The sequence below is a fragment of the Mangifera indica genome, chromosome 6, assembly GCF_011075055.1.
Source record: "Mangifera indica cultivar Alphonso chromosome 6, CATAS_Mindica_2.1, whole genome shotgun sequence".
Classification (NCBI taxonomy): Eukaryota; Viridiplantae; Streptophyta; class Magnoliopsida; order Sapindales; family Anacardiaceae; genus Mangifera; species Mangifera indica.
In genome coordinates, this window is record NC_058142.1 from 5484106 (window position 1) to 5498466 (window position 14361).

Below are 14361 nucleotides of genomic sequence, written 5' to 3' on the forward strand. Positions count from 1 at the left end.
TAATATTTCTATGAGTTTCCCTAATGTTTTATCATCAAAGGAGACAAGCAAACTAAAAGAGACAAATAGGTTTTTACCGAGAATAGAAATTTTTTAATGGGCCAAAAGACTATTTTTTATTTAAGTTTTGATAAGTCCTTAAAATCATATTTATAAAATTAAAAAAATTTAAAATCTTATTTATGGACAATTGTCATCAGAAGAGGTAGAAAAAAATCGTTATTTTATTAATAATGTTAAAAAAATATAAAATTTATTATTTTTTTTTTTCAGAATTTTAAAAACTAACAATTTTACTTTTTTAAAGTTTTTTTACTTTCAAAAGTAACATTTCTCCCCCTTCTCCCCCCCCCCCCCAAAAAAAAAAAACATAGGGTTTATTTTTTAGATACTCTCCGACCACCTAAGATGACGCTTCAACCCACAAATCTTTGACTACTCTTTGTCTCTCTGACATTTTCAGAAGATGCAATAAAGACACGTCTTCGTTGATTCCAGAAGAATTGGCGAAGACACGTCTTTATTGATTCCAAAAGAATCGACAAAGACTCGTCTTCGTTGATTCAAATGAATTGATGTTTGGAATCGATGAGGATGCATCCTCTTATATTGGAGAGTGAAGATCTAGTGGTCGAAGATGGTGGGTGAAAGTGTTGTCACCGGTGGTCAAAGAGTGTCTAAAAAATAAACCCTAGGTTTTAAGGGAAAATTGTTACTTTTAAAAGTTCAAAAACTTTAGAGAGGAGTAAAATTGTTAGTTTTTAAAACTTTAGGGGGAAAGCATACTGATTTTATATTTTTTAATATTATTGATAAAATAATGATTTTATCTTTATTTTTAACAAAAAATTCTAATGGGGGTTGGCTTATGGATGAAACTTTGAGTTTTTCAAACTCTGTGAGTATAACTTTGAGAATACATCAAAATTTGGATGAGAAATAATCTTTTGACCTTTTTAATATAATAATTTGTTACAAAACTATATGATGTAAAAAAAAAAAAGTTATAATTGAGTTTAGATCTAACAGTTCATGGCATCAATTATGTTTGTCTCATATCAGTTTAAGTTTTATGACAAAAACTTTTAACTTTACCCTATCTGAATTAAAATTGTATTGAAAATTTTTAATTCTAACTGAACTCGACCTAAATTACTCTAAAATTATCTATTGTTTTCATTCTCCGAAATGTATTAATCATTTAAATTTTTTTACCAAATTATATTAATATATTATTAATAAAACATATAATATAATATTTTGTCTTATTGACAAATAATTTAAAATTTTACATACTCAAACTTTTAAAATAATTTAACTAGTAAATCAATTTTTTATTATTTAATAATAAAATAAAATATTTAAATAAAAATAAATAATTATAATTATACACCATTAAAATTATTAAATTTTTTATTGAAGCAGTTGATGGATGGGCCTGCATTCATTGTCGCAGACAACAGCCTATTGTACCAAACTAAATCGAGCCCAAACTCGAAAGAAGTGGTTAAACAAAAGAACCAGGCTTCTAAGAGAGGAGACGGACAGGCTGATGATGAAGAAAATGCTGCTGGTGCAGAGGATGTTGAAGAAAATGTCAAATCAAAGTGTGGGCGGAAACCTGTAGGTCAAGGTAAAAAGCCTTGAAAGAAAAAGAAAATCTGAAGAAAGTGATGATGATGGCAGCTACAATGGTGCTAGTGATGACGATATGCAAGAAACAAAATCAGGAAACACGAACCTTGGGTGAATCGTATCCCTTCCTTATTATAGTGACCATATAGTCAAATATTTATGGAAGGCCAAAAGACTTTTCCCCACCCAAGATTTAGTGTACTTTTTAAAATTTATAAACATAACATTTTAAAAACTCAAATATTTATTATTTATTTAATTTTCATTAAAATTCTTTGTTAATAATAAAGATAAAGTTATTATTTAATAAGTAATATGAAAAAATAATTTTTTTTCTAATTTTCATTTATTAATTTAAAAAAATTATAATTTTTCGCAAAATCCAAATTTTAAGAAGTTATATTTTCTTCCTGTTAGGGTTTTATTTTTATTTTTATCTTTATTGGTGACCAGAATTTGTCGACACTACCGTCCTCCAACAAAGATCAGCTTCGTCTCTCTCTCTAGATCGACATCTCTTTTGAGCACTATTGTTGTCAATTCTATCTATTGAGGATCAATTAAGATTTGTCTTTGTTGGTCGCTTGTATTTGTCAATTGTTTCATTTCAAGAGTTGACGATGACAGAAGTTTCATATAGGGAGCCGACGATAGACCTTTCATTTCGAGAGTGAATGACGAACAAGATTTGTCAGAGAAGTCGGCTGATTTTGTGTTCATCAAAGATGGATGAGATTTGATTAAGAACGATTGAATTTGCCAATCCTTTTTTCATCAAGAGTGACAAAGAGTGCTGATTAAAGATTGTCAGTCTTAGAGAAGGCAACCAGAGTGGATTTTGTCATCGAAAAATTGGTTGGTTTTTGAGTTAAACCTAATAAGGGAGAAATGGTGACTTTCAAAACTTTAGTTTTGAGAAAAAATATTATTTTTTAAAATTAAAGGATAAAAATAAGATAAGATTTTATTTTTTAATATTACTTATTAAATGATGATTTTACTCTTACTATTAACAAATAATTCTAACAAAAATTGGATAACGAGTAGTTGTTTGGGTTTTTGAAACTTCATAGAATATAAATTTAGAAATACACTAAACCTTGGGTGAGAATAAGTCTTTTGGCCTTTATGGAATTTTCTTAATGCAAAAAGTGTACTTCTTTTGCATAATTCAATATTTGGGTATTGATCCTTTTAATTTTTGGTAATTTGGGGTTTGATTAATCGCATAATATTCATCTAAATCAAACTCAAATCAAATTATCTTTCATTAAAACTAAACTTAAGGCAATGGTGTTCAGGCTTAGCCAGCCAGAATCCACCCCTACATGAGACACCATCACAACTACAGCAAACTTAATCTAATTAAAAACCCCCCATTATTTTACTTATTTCACGAAGTCCCAACTTGTTTTTTCATTTCAGATTACCCCAAAATACAAGGGCCAATACTAAAAACATAAAATTGCTTACATAGGGCAAAACAAACTTCTCATGTTTTGACAGAGAGCGAGTGAAGCATGACCGGCGGTAACGCATTTTCTCCCGGCGAGCATGCGGTTTCACCGAACCCTAACCTCGAAATCGCGGTAAGTTTCCGGCTGATCTTCTCTTCTTTGGATCTATTGTGCTTAATTCTTGAATTTTCGTGTGTAAGATTATGATATGCTTTTGTCATTTGTTTTTGAATTAATAATGTATTTGATTGTAGAATAAATTAAAAAATGAAATTTGAAATTTTTTTATATTTATATTTTTATGATTCAAGCATTGGTGCACGAACATAGTAGTTGGACTGTAATTTTGATGAGCTAAAAGCTTTTAATTGAGGAATGCGTGTTTGGACAAGAAAGATGAACTACTGCTGATTACTCTAGTCCAAGTTGTAATTACCATTTAACTGAGGAAAGTTTTATTTATTTATTTATTTCTGAAGTTAATGAGGAAATCCCGATACCACTTTGATAGGACTGGGTAAATCCTTAATATGTATAACTATCAGAAAATCATTTATACCATTTGAGTCTGAGTGGTTTTACGTTATGTGTAGGTTGTGTTTAGTTGGTTGAAATTGGTGTGAATTTTTAAAGACAGTTAAGCATTCTGGGGCTCTAAAAAGAGCCAACATACAAATTGTTCTTGGGTGGTGAATGCTCAAATTTTGTTGTAATGAATTGTGAATAATTAAAAACAGTGAAATTATTGAGGTTATTATGATGGGCACAGGTTCAATATGTATCTGACACCTTGAGTTGGGTAAAGGATGATATGAATTGAACAGTGTGATGTTAATTAAATTCAGATAATCAATAGGTGTTTTCTTTGTATGACACTAGAGTTGAGAATGTGGTCAATATTGTTATCTTGATAGGATCTTTGGGGTGACATTAGTATACTAAAGGAATTACTTTGGCTTTAACTGGGTTTAGCATGTGTGTAAAGAGGAAACTCGGAAGAGCAGATTGCCTAGCCTGCATGAAGAGATCTTTGAGTGTCAATCAAGGTCTCAACATGGTTGAGAGATACAAGCAAAACTGTTCTGCTGCCCCCTTCCCTGAAGGGACTAGCAAAGTTATTGTAAAAGTAGAATGATGATTAGGCAGAGGAATTTGTTGTTGGAGCATGGAGAAGAAGGACTAGTTGATATGTGATAAAAAGAAAGGATGCTGCAGAATCTAGCAATGATTACTTTTAAGTAATCAGTCGACTGAAAACTTAATTTGATTGGTAACAATAGTATTTAAGCTTTAAAATGGCATTTAACTTGCACTAGGACATGGATCAAACACAGGCACACCATACTTATTGCCATAAACATGACTTTTTTATAATTAAATGAATACAATTTGGGGATTTGATCACAAAACTATTTTTTCAGCTTATTTTTGATTCAATGTTTAGTAGCTAATTGTCTCGAAAGCTTAATTTGTTAGGTAATTTCTAAATAATTGTATTTAAGCTCTAACTATTGACCTATACAAATCACAGATGATGAGGAAACATGGTGGATTATATCTTGGCTAGATAGTGTGCCCATTAAAGAAATGATGAAGGGAGCCTATTTAAGGAAAATGGTACTTTCGAAAATCAGTATTGTGGATGCTATATATAGGTTTGGTTGACAATTTTGTGTTTTTTGAACTTTTCTTTCTTCTGGCTGTTAAAATCGGAAATAGTAGACAGCATAATTATGTAAAAGGGCTCTGCTATATTTCTTTGATTTAATTTTTATTGAGCTTGTGGATATTAATTTGCTTCATGAATCTTGTCAGTTTACTCATTAGGTAACTATCTGCGTGGTTCAACATTATTGATATTTTGTTCTTCGTTTTGTCTTTCAGATAGAAGAAGGATCTCAAAACACTGAGCACCTGCTTGAAGATGAAGGCAATGACCTTGAGATAGAAGGTAGTGACCTAGGAATTGATGGCAATGACCTTGATCTTGAAGGTGATGACCTTGATCTTGAAGGCAATGAACTTGAGATAGAAAGTGATGGCCTGGAGATTGAAAGCAACGACTTTGAAAATGACAGTAAGCAAATCCTGGAGAGAGGAAGTAATTGCCATGAAAATAATGGAGATGATAGGGCTGTTCTTAATGGTCAAAGTGACATATCTCAAGCAAACGAATATCCCCCACCAGTTGTGGGAATGGAGTTTGAATCCTATGATGATGCTTATAATTATTATAATTGCTATGCCAAGGAACTAGGATTTGCTATTAGGGTAAAGTCATCATGGACAAAACGTAATAGCAAAGAGAAACGTGGTGCTGTACTTTGTTGCAACTGCGAGGGTTTCAAAACGGTTAAAGAAGCAAATAGTCGTAGGAAGGAAACAAGAACTGGTTGCCTTGCCATGATAAGGCTAAGATTAGTGGAATCTAATAGGTGGAGGGTGGATGAAGTCAAGCTTGAGCACAATCACTCATTTGATCCAGAAAGGGCTCAAAATTCTAAGTCACATAAGAAGATGGAGGCTGGGAGCAAAAGGAAGGTGGAGCCAACTGTTGATGTGGAGGTACGAACAATCAAATTGTATCGAACACCTGTTTTAGATTCTGCTGGTTCTGGAAGCTCAAACTCTAATGAAGGAGAAATAAGTAACCATGTAGATCGGTTGAGCCGGTTGAAGCTGAATAAGGGTGATGCACAAATTATTTATAATTATTTCTCTCGGGTTCAGCTAACTGATCCAAATTTTGTGTACTTGATGGATCTCAATGATGAAGGGTATCTGAGGAATGTGTTCTGGATAGATTCTAAGTCTAGAGCTGCATATAGCTTCTTTGGTGATGTGGTTGTATTTGACACAACATGCTTGTCATATAAATATGAGATTCCACTCATAGCATTTGTTGGAGTAAATCACCATGGGCAATCTGTTTTACTGGGCTGTGGTTTGCTTGCAGATGAGACATTTGAAACATATATCTGGTTGTTTAGGGCATGGCTTACTTGTATGTTAGGTCGCCCTCCTCAAACTATAATAACAGGCCAGTGCCAGGTTATGCAAAGTGCAATTGCAGAGGTTTTCCCCAGGGCTCACCATCGGCTTTGTCTGTCACAAGTAGTGCAAAACATTCTTGAGAAGTTTGGAGATTTTCTGGACTTAGAGACATTTCAAATGGAATTGAGTAGGATGGTTTATGACTCTATGAAGGTGGATGAATTTGAAATGGCGTGGGAAACTATGATCCAGCGTTTTGGACTTGCAGATCATGAGTGGCTCCGACAATTGTATGAAGTTCGAGAACGATGGGCTCCTGTTTACTCAAAAGACACTTTTTTTGCTGGAATGTCCACTTTTCGTAGGGGTGAATCTATTAGCTCATTTTTTGATGGCTTTGTGCATCAGCAGACTTCGTTGAAAGAGTTTTTTGACATCTATGAATTAGTTCTACAAAAGAAGAGGCACAAGGAGGCACTTGATGATTTTGAAACAAGAAATTCAAGCCCCATTCTGAACACACAGTGCTATTACGAGTTGCAGCTTTCAAAATTATACACAAATGAAATATTCAGTAAGTTCCAGTTTGAGGTTGTGATGATGTCCTCTTGTTTTAGCATAACGCAGGTTCAGACTACTGGACCCATTATAACATACATCGTTAAAGAACGTGAAGGCGAGGGAAATATGACTAATGTTAGGAATATTGAAGTCATGTATGATAAAGCTGGAGCTGAAGTCCGGTGCATTTGCAGTTGCTTTAACTTCAATGGGTATCTTTGTCGACATGCTTTGTGTATTCTTAACTATAACGGCGTGGAGGAAATTCCATTCCAGTATATTTTGCCTCGATGGAGGAAGGATTTTAAGAGGCTCTACGTGCCTCATATTGGGTCTAACAATGTCGACATCACTAACCCAGTTCAATGGTTTGATCATCTGTACAAACGAGCAATGCAAGTTGTAGGAGAAGGGATGAATTCTCAAGATCATTACATGATTGCTTGGCAAGCATTTAAAGAGTCTCTTAATAAGGTTCGACTCGTCGCAGACAAGCATATCTGATATTAATAATAGGAGTGTATATAAATTTTTGTAGCTAGATTTCTCTCTTGCATGTACCAAAAACTCTTCAACCTCTGTCTGCACATGTCACACTGTAACCTATGTTGTAGATTAACTCACTGATCAGCGTTTTAAATATAGTGATTTACATATTGCGGAATAAAACATGTAACCAGAAAGTTGTTATTAGCCTTTTTTTTAAATCGCAGACTGTCTAAATTTCATTCCGTAGAGGTATGGAGATTGTTAGACCGTTTAGTTTCGGCTATTTTTGTATATAATGGATTTTGCAGGATATAAAGATTGGAAGCAGAAGAAGTTGCTTAATCCCCACCGATTTACATGGTTGGTTTTGTTGAAATTTGGTGACTGGCATTGGCATATTCTAAAATAGTAAAAAGCCTTATTTCCACACGCAAATTTAAATTTACACCCGCAGATTTTAAAAACTTAAATATCTCCTTATCATATAATTTTTGTTAAAACTTATTAACTATAACAGTAAAATTATTATTTACTAATAATATTAAAAAATTAAAATTTTATCACATTCTTCTTTTATAGTTTAAAAAACTAATAATTCCTTTCACCTAAAAGTTTGAAAAATTATATTTTTCTCTTAAAGTTTCATTTTTTCTATTCTTTCTTCGGTGACATTCTCTGACCAACCTTTCATTTGTCGGGGTTTCCTCCTGCATCCTAGATGAAGACATGACCACTGTTCTTCGATCACACACGACAAATTGTCGCACTTCGTTTTGATTCGTCGTGTGACAAAAGTGTTCATAGTCACATCTTTGTCGCGTTTGTGGCCTAAGAATAGTCTGGATGAGCTGTCATGAATTGACAACTCTTGCCATCGACACATGATTTGTCGTCTGAATCGAAGAATGAAGGGCGACAAATTGAAGAACCGCGAAATCTGTTTGCCTTCCTTCTTCAATTCGTTGCATATTGGTCACTAATAGTGTCTCTAAAGGTGGTAGATCTAGAAGATGGATGAAAAAAGTTGGTTGTCGATCGGAATGGTGGTAGTGGTTGGAGAAGAGAAACAAACTCTATAGGTAAAATGTCAATTTTTTAAACTTTGACTGAAGTGAAATTATTAATTTTTAAAATCTAGGTGAAAAATAAAATAAAATTATATATTTTTAAAAAATATTATTAAAATAATGGTTTTATTTTTATATTTAATTGAGAATTCTAACAAAAGTTTAAAGACGAATACATGTTTAAATTTTTGAAACCCCACAAATGTAAATTGGTCTTTGCACCAAACCTTGGGTGGGAACAAGTCTTTTGCCCTTCCAAAACCAACATACTCATGAAGGGCAGTAATTGTACTGTGTAAATTCTTAAAAATAAAAGAAAGATTGAGCCCATAAAAGATACAAGTAGGGTTGGATTTGAGCCAAGCTCGGCTCGGCTTGCAGCCAGCTCGAGCTTGGCTTGTACCCAGTTTGAGCTTGACTCGGTTCATATATGGACGACTCGGGTTCGGCTTGAGGTTGACTCGAGTTCGGCTCGGTTCGAGTTCGGTTTAGCTCGGTTCAACTCATTTTTCATTATCAAAACGACATCGTTTTTAATATATATTGATTAAAACGATGTCGTTTTGTATAAAAAATTTTAAAAAAAAATCTACCGAGCCAACCCGAGCCAGCTCAAGCTTGGCTCGAGCTCGATCAAGCCGAGCAGAGCCCGACTCGTTTCGGGCTTGAGCTGAGTCGAGCTCAAGCTCGAGTTGGCTCGGCTCGAGTCCAACCCTAGATACAAGAATAAAACTAAGCTTATTGTGCCAATTTGTGCTTGAGTCATAACATAATAGTTTATTTTCTCTTTTGTTTTAAAATCATCTAATAAAATATTTGATAAAATATTATCACTTTAATTTATATAAATAAATTTGTATTATTTGATTATATATATAATATTACTTAAGAAACTAAATTATTAGAACTAAACATAATCAAAGTTTGGTTGAGATTTAAGAGAGTTTAAAGTTGAAATTGAATAAAGAAATTATAGAAAGAGATTAAAAAATTAGGTTTTGGGTTTGTGTGGTTAAAGAGTCAGAGAGAAGGGGGTTTTATGTCAGAAAAATAAAAGAACCAAACAGCGCCATTTGCAAAAGTTATTTTTTTTAAATTTTGTCTGGCATAGTATTGAATCATATCGAATTAGCATTTAGTCTGACATGACCTATTATAGTAATAAGTCATACCCACTTGTGTTGGACCAAAAAAAAAGGGATCGAGTAGGGCTAGACTCGAATTGAGTCTATTCGAGTTTAAGCTCGGTTCGAATGAGTCTAAAACGAGTTAGCCTTATAAGAGCTTGAGCCAAATTTTCTAATTAAAAATTTTGATACAAAACGACATCGTTTTGATCAATATGTATTAAAACGATATTATTTTAATAACGAAAAATGAGTCAAATCGAATTTGAACATAGTTCAAGCTTGACTTTCATGAGCTCGATGAGCTTGAGCTCAGCTCGAATCCAACCTTAGGACCGTGTTTTGACCCACTTCCCATATCTAGTTCCAAAAACAACATTCCAAAATAAAATCACATTTTTCTTAAATTTTCATAAAGAATGACAATTGATGATAATTTTTATGAAGGAACTTTTGAAAAAAAATCCCAATCACGCTCGAGTTTGGCTCGATTCAGTTCGAATCCAACCCTAAGACCGAGGTTGGACCCACTTTCCATATCTAGTTTCAAAAACAACATTCCAAAATAAAATCATATTTTTCTTAAATTTTCATAAAGAATGACAATTGATGATAATTTTTATGAAGGAACTTTTGAAAAAAGATCACAATCAGTCAAAATCCTTTTACTTCATTTTATTTTCTTTGAGAAGAAAATGTACATTCATAGGCTATTTGTAACAGAAAAGGAAATTGAAAGAACAATAATCCTATGTCGATGGGTAACATCATAACATGACATGGCGCAATTGATGAACCGGATGATATAATGTAAAAAGGGAACCGGACTGGAACCTAACTCGGAAACTCTAAAGGCACCCGTCGAGCTCGCAGACTTTTTAACCCACCAAAGAAGCAAACGAACGCCGCTACTCAGTCGGAACCAGGCACCGTGTCTGTCGGGTCATCGGATCCTTCTTGTCGGATCCAAGTCGCTGACGCCAAATTGCGCTGTAAGTTCCTCCAAGATTCTCTGCTTCTTCAATTTTAACAGTTGAATCTTGCTTAACGCTTCTTTTTCTGTAATTTTCTGTTTGGTTGCCATGAGAAAGTCTGCATATTTTCGTTTTGTCCACTTCATTTTCTCAGCAACCAAATAGTCTAAAGAATTAACATGAATAAATTAGTTACAGTATTGAAGCTTATATAGAGGTAAAAAATGTTAGATTAGCTACAAAATTACCAATTTTAATTTAAGCAAGTGACTTTCGCTTGCACTTAGGCATGTTTTCATCGAGATGTTAGTGATGTGGCAGGTTGCTATTTATTCTTGTGATCTTTAATCTTTTTTAGTTGTGAATGATAAAATACTTCCGAGGTTGAGTCTTAGTGGCAATGAGTAAGATTTATTGTTTAAACCGGTGACTGAGGAGCAATCATTGTTAGAACATTCTAATGGTTAACTGAAATGAGAATGCTAGAGAGTATTTGAATCTTGAGGAAAATATTACACATGTTAGAATGCTAGCTCTTACTATTTGCCATGTTGAAAGATTATGAATTTGCAAATAGTGAAATTGGTGCATCCTAAGCATATGGATGATTTTGAGTGATTTTTGTTTCAGAAGCTGCTTCTGAATTTCATTTTGTTGTTAGTAGATTAACATGTTAGTCGCTATTCTGGAATTCAGATGAGGCAAATTGCAGTGATATGGATAAGGTCCTTGGTGGGCTAAATTCTTTGATGACCATTAGGCGTGATCAATGGAATGGAAATGGAATCTTTCTATTAAATTATAACATAAATTACAAAGAATAGAAAACTGAAAGAACAATCCTACTGGCTTTAGAGAAGCCAGAACTTTCCTATGCTTGGCTTCCTTACTGATTTTCGTTGCTCTTTCTTCCATTTATACTTTCCCATTGATTTTCTCCTCCCTTACACCAAACACCCCCAACCCCCCCCCAACTTTTTTCTTGCCCACTTTCTCATGATAACAGCTGCCCACCCTTATCCCATATTTTTCTCCTGGTCCATTTCTATCATGTGTCCTCTGTCCTCTCACTTTCCCTTTCTTGTGGGAAACATAAACCTTAGCTCTAATAATGACAGGGTCTCTTTAACTAAATTATTCATCCCAGCATTGTTAGTTTTTCTCTGTTTGCTTATTTCTCCATTCTATTGTGTATGTGAGTTACCATGAAAATGACTTGACACTTTGGACAACTGCTATTCTTCTTTTATTTCGAGGTTTAGTTCAGTTTGTGGTTGACCGAAGTCATCTTTATTTGTTTGATTTGTTAGTTGGATGGCATGTGTGTAATTTGAGTTTTAATATTTATTGCAGATGGAAGAAGCCACTAGTTGTGGGCACATACCTGATGGTGAATGCAGTGTGTCTCAGAAAGAAAGAGATGGCGAAACAACAGTATTAGATGGTCAGAATGGCATAATTGAAGAAAAAAAGGAATTTGTTGCTCCAGCTGTTGGGATGGAGTTTGAATCATATGATGATGCTTATAACTATTATAACTGCTATGCTAAGGAAGTGGGATTTCGTGTTAGAGTGAAGAATTCATGGTTCAAGCGTAATAGCCGGGAGAAGTATGGTGCAGTACTTTGCTGCAGCAGTCAGGGTTTCAAAAGAATTAAGGATGTAAATCGTTTAAGAAAAGAAACAAGAACTGGTTGTCCTGCAATGTTAAGAATGCGGCTGGTGGACTCTAAAAGGTGGAGGATTCTTGAAGTTACTCTTGAACACAACCACATATTAGGTGCTAAGATCTACAGATCAATAAAGAAGATGGGCACTGGAACCAAAAGGAAGTCACAGTCAAGTTCTGATGCAGAAGGACGGACAATCAAATTGTACCGAGCACTTGTAATAGATGCAGCGGCAAATGCAAACTCAAACTCAAATGGAAGAGAACTCAGGAATTCTTCTACTCATCCTAATCAGTTAAACCTTAAAAAGGGTGACTCTCAAGCCATTTATAACTACCTCTGCCGTATGCAATTGACTAATCCAAATTTCTTTTACTTGATGGATCTCAATGATGAAGGGCATTTGAAAAATGTTTTCTGGGTTGATGGTTGGTCCAGGGCTTCATGTGTATACTTCAGTGATGTTATCTATGTTGACAACACTTATTTGTCAAGTAAATATGAAATCCCACTAGTGGCATTTGTTGGAATTAATCACCATGGCCAACCTGTGTTACTGGGTTGTGGCCTGCTTGCTGGCGAGACTACTGAGTCTTATATTTGGTTGCTCAAAGCATGGCTTACATGTGCATGTGAACAGCCTCCACAAACTATTATTACAGACAGGTGCAAGGTGTTGCAGACTGCAATTATGGAGGTGTTCCCAAGAACTCATCATTGTTTTGGTTTGTCTCACATAATGAAGAAAGTTCCAGAAAAATTGGGAGGGTTGCCAAACTATGATTCCATTAGAAAGGCACTTGTGAAAACAGTTTATGAATCCTTGAAAGTGATTGAATTTGAGGCAGCTTGGGGATTAATGGTCCAACGCTTTGGAGTTTTTGATCATGAGTGGCTTCGTTCTTTGTATGAAGATCGAATTCTATGGGCTCCAGTTTATTTGAAAGACACCTTTTTTGCTGGAGTGAGTCCTACACAGCTAGGTGATAACCTTAATCCGTTTTTTGATAGATATGTGCATAAGCAAACTCCTTTGAAAGAATTTCTTGATAAATATGAATTAGCTCTTCAAAAGAAGCACAGGGAGGAAAATCTTGCAGATATTGAGTCAAGAAGCTTGAGCCCTACACTGAAAACGAGATGTCCATTTGAATTGCAGCTTTCTAAAGTTTACACTAGAGAGATATTCAAAAAGTTTCAGTTTCAGGTGGAGGAGATGTATTCTTGTTTTAGTACAACACAGTTACATGTTGATGGGTCCATCATAATTTTTTTGGTCAAGGAGCGTGTTTTGGGTGAAGGAAACAGAAGAGAAATTAGGGATTATGAAGTTCTGTTCAATAGAACAGCTGGTGAGGTTCGGTGCATCTGCAGCTGCTTTAATTTTTATGGATACTTATGTAGACATGCTTTGTGTGTGCTTAACTTTAATGGTGTAGAGGAGATCCCTTCAAAGTACATCTTGTCGCGGTGGAAGAAGGACTATAAACGCTTGTATATTCCCGATCATGTGTCCAGTAATGTCGATGCCACCAATCGTGTGCTATGGTTTAATCAGTTGTATAAAAGTGCCCTGCAAGTTGTGGAGGAGGGAGTGATTTCTCTGGACCATTACAAAGTTGCATTGCAAGCTTTTGAGGAATCACTAAATAGGGTTCATGATGTAGAAGAAAAGCAAGAATAAGTAACAATGCAAAGTTGCAAGATTTTTTTGTAAATATTATTTATCTCTTTAGCCTACCACTTCTCTCCCCTTGGTTCACTTGAGGTTTTAAGTCTTGTGCAGAATATCAAACTGTCATTAATTATCATACATAAAGAGAATATCATGTACCAATTTTCTTTAGTTTTAGTTTGTGGCCTCTACAATAACTAATCCAATCTAATTTAGGATTTAGGGATTTGGATGAAAATGAGAAATACGTTACTAATTTATATGTTTAAGTTTTTTTTTTTTTTATTTTGTATCAAATCTTATTTGAATTAGACTATCCCAAAAGACGAAACTAGCTACATTGAGTATGTCAAACTTTGAGTTCATTTATATGTTTAATTTCTTCTTCCCACAATTAGATTTTGTATTAATACTCACAATTTTCTCATTAATTAAAATAGAGATGACACTCAACAAATTGTTTTCACCTCTGTGAACGGTAGAGATGTAAATATAGATGTCAATTTCATCCCACTCTACAAGGTAAACTAACAAAAACCGATATTATTCAATTGATATGAGACAAGATAAGATTGAGATGAGATAGGTTGAGATTGACCACCCCCTTATTAGATTGATGCTTCTATAACGTTGATCGAGTCATTGTTGCACATGTGCTACATTTTTCATTCAACACTCATATTTTGATTTACTATACTTTGTGCCAATCATT

At 34.3% G+C, this 14361-nt stretch overlaps 2 protein-coding genes across 3 annotated transcripts; both read left to right on the forward strand.

Moving 5' to 3' along the window:
- The first annotated feature begins 3068 nt into the window (after nt 1-3068).
- Nucleotides 3069-7382, forward strand: LOC123217957 (protein FAR1-RELATED SEQUENCE 8-like). 2 transcript variants are annotated; one of them, XM_044639065.1, is made up of 3 exons: nt 3092-3224; nt 4624-4709; nt 4977-7382. In XM_044639065.1, the coding sequence occupies exons 2-3, from the start codon at nt 4680-4682 to the stop codon at nt 7149-7151; spliced, it is 2205 nt and encodes a 734-aa protein (XP_044495000.1). In that variant the 5' UTR covers nt 3092-3224; nt 4624-4679; the 3' UTR covers nt 7152-7382. The 2 variants fall into 2 exon arrangements, with proteins under 2 accessions (XP_044494999.1, XP_044495000.1); XM_044639064.1 differs by lacking the exon at nt 4624-4709 and having other exon boundaries at nt 3069-3224.
- Nucleotides 7383-10071: 2689 nt separating this feature from the next.
- On the forward strand, nt 10072-13820 carry LOC123219205 (protein FAR1-RELATED SEQUENCE 6-like). Its single transcript, XM_044641005.1, has 2 exons — nt 10072-10322; nt 11658-13820. Exon 2 carries the CDS (start codon nt 11658-11660, stop codon nt 13656-13658), a length of 2001 nt encoding a protein of 666 aa, XP_044496940.1. The 5' UTR covers nt 10072-10322; the 3' UTR covers nt 13659-13820.
- Nucleotides 13821-14361: the final 541 nt, after the last annotated feature.

Coding starts and splice junctions, on each gene's coding strand:
- LOC123217957 (XM_044639064.1), top strand. CDS start 3,156: ATGACCGGCGGTAACGCATTTTCTCCCGGCGAGCATGCGGTTTCACCG. Junction 3,225..4,976: donor ACCCTAACCTCGAAATCGCG/GTAAGTTTCCGG, acceptor TTTGTCTTTCAG/ATAGAAGAAGGATCTCAAAA.
- LOC123219205 (XM_044641005.1), top strand. CDS start 11,658: ATGGAAGAAGCCACTAGTTGTGGGCACATACCTGATGGTGAATGCAGT.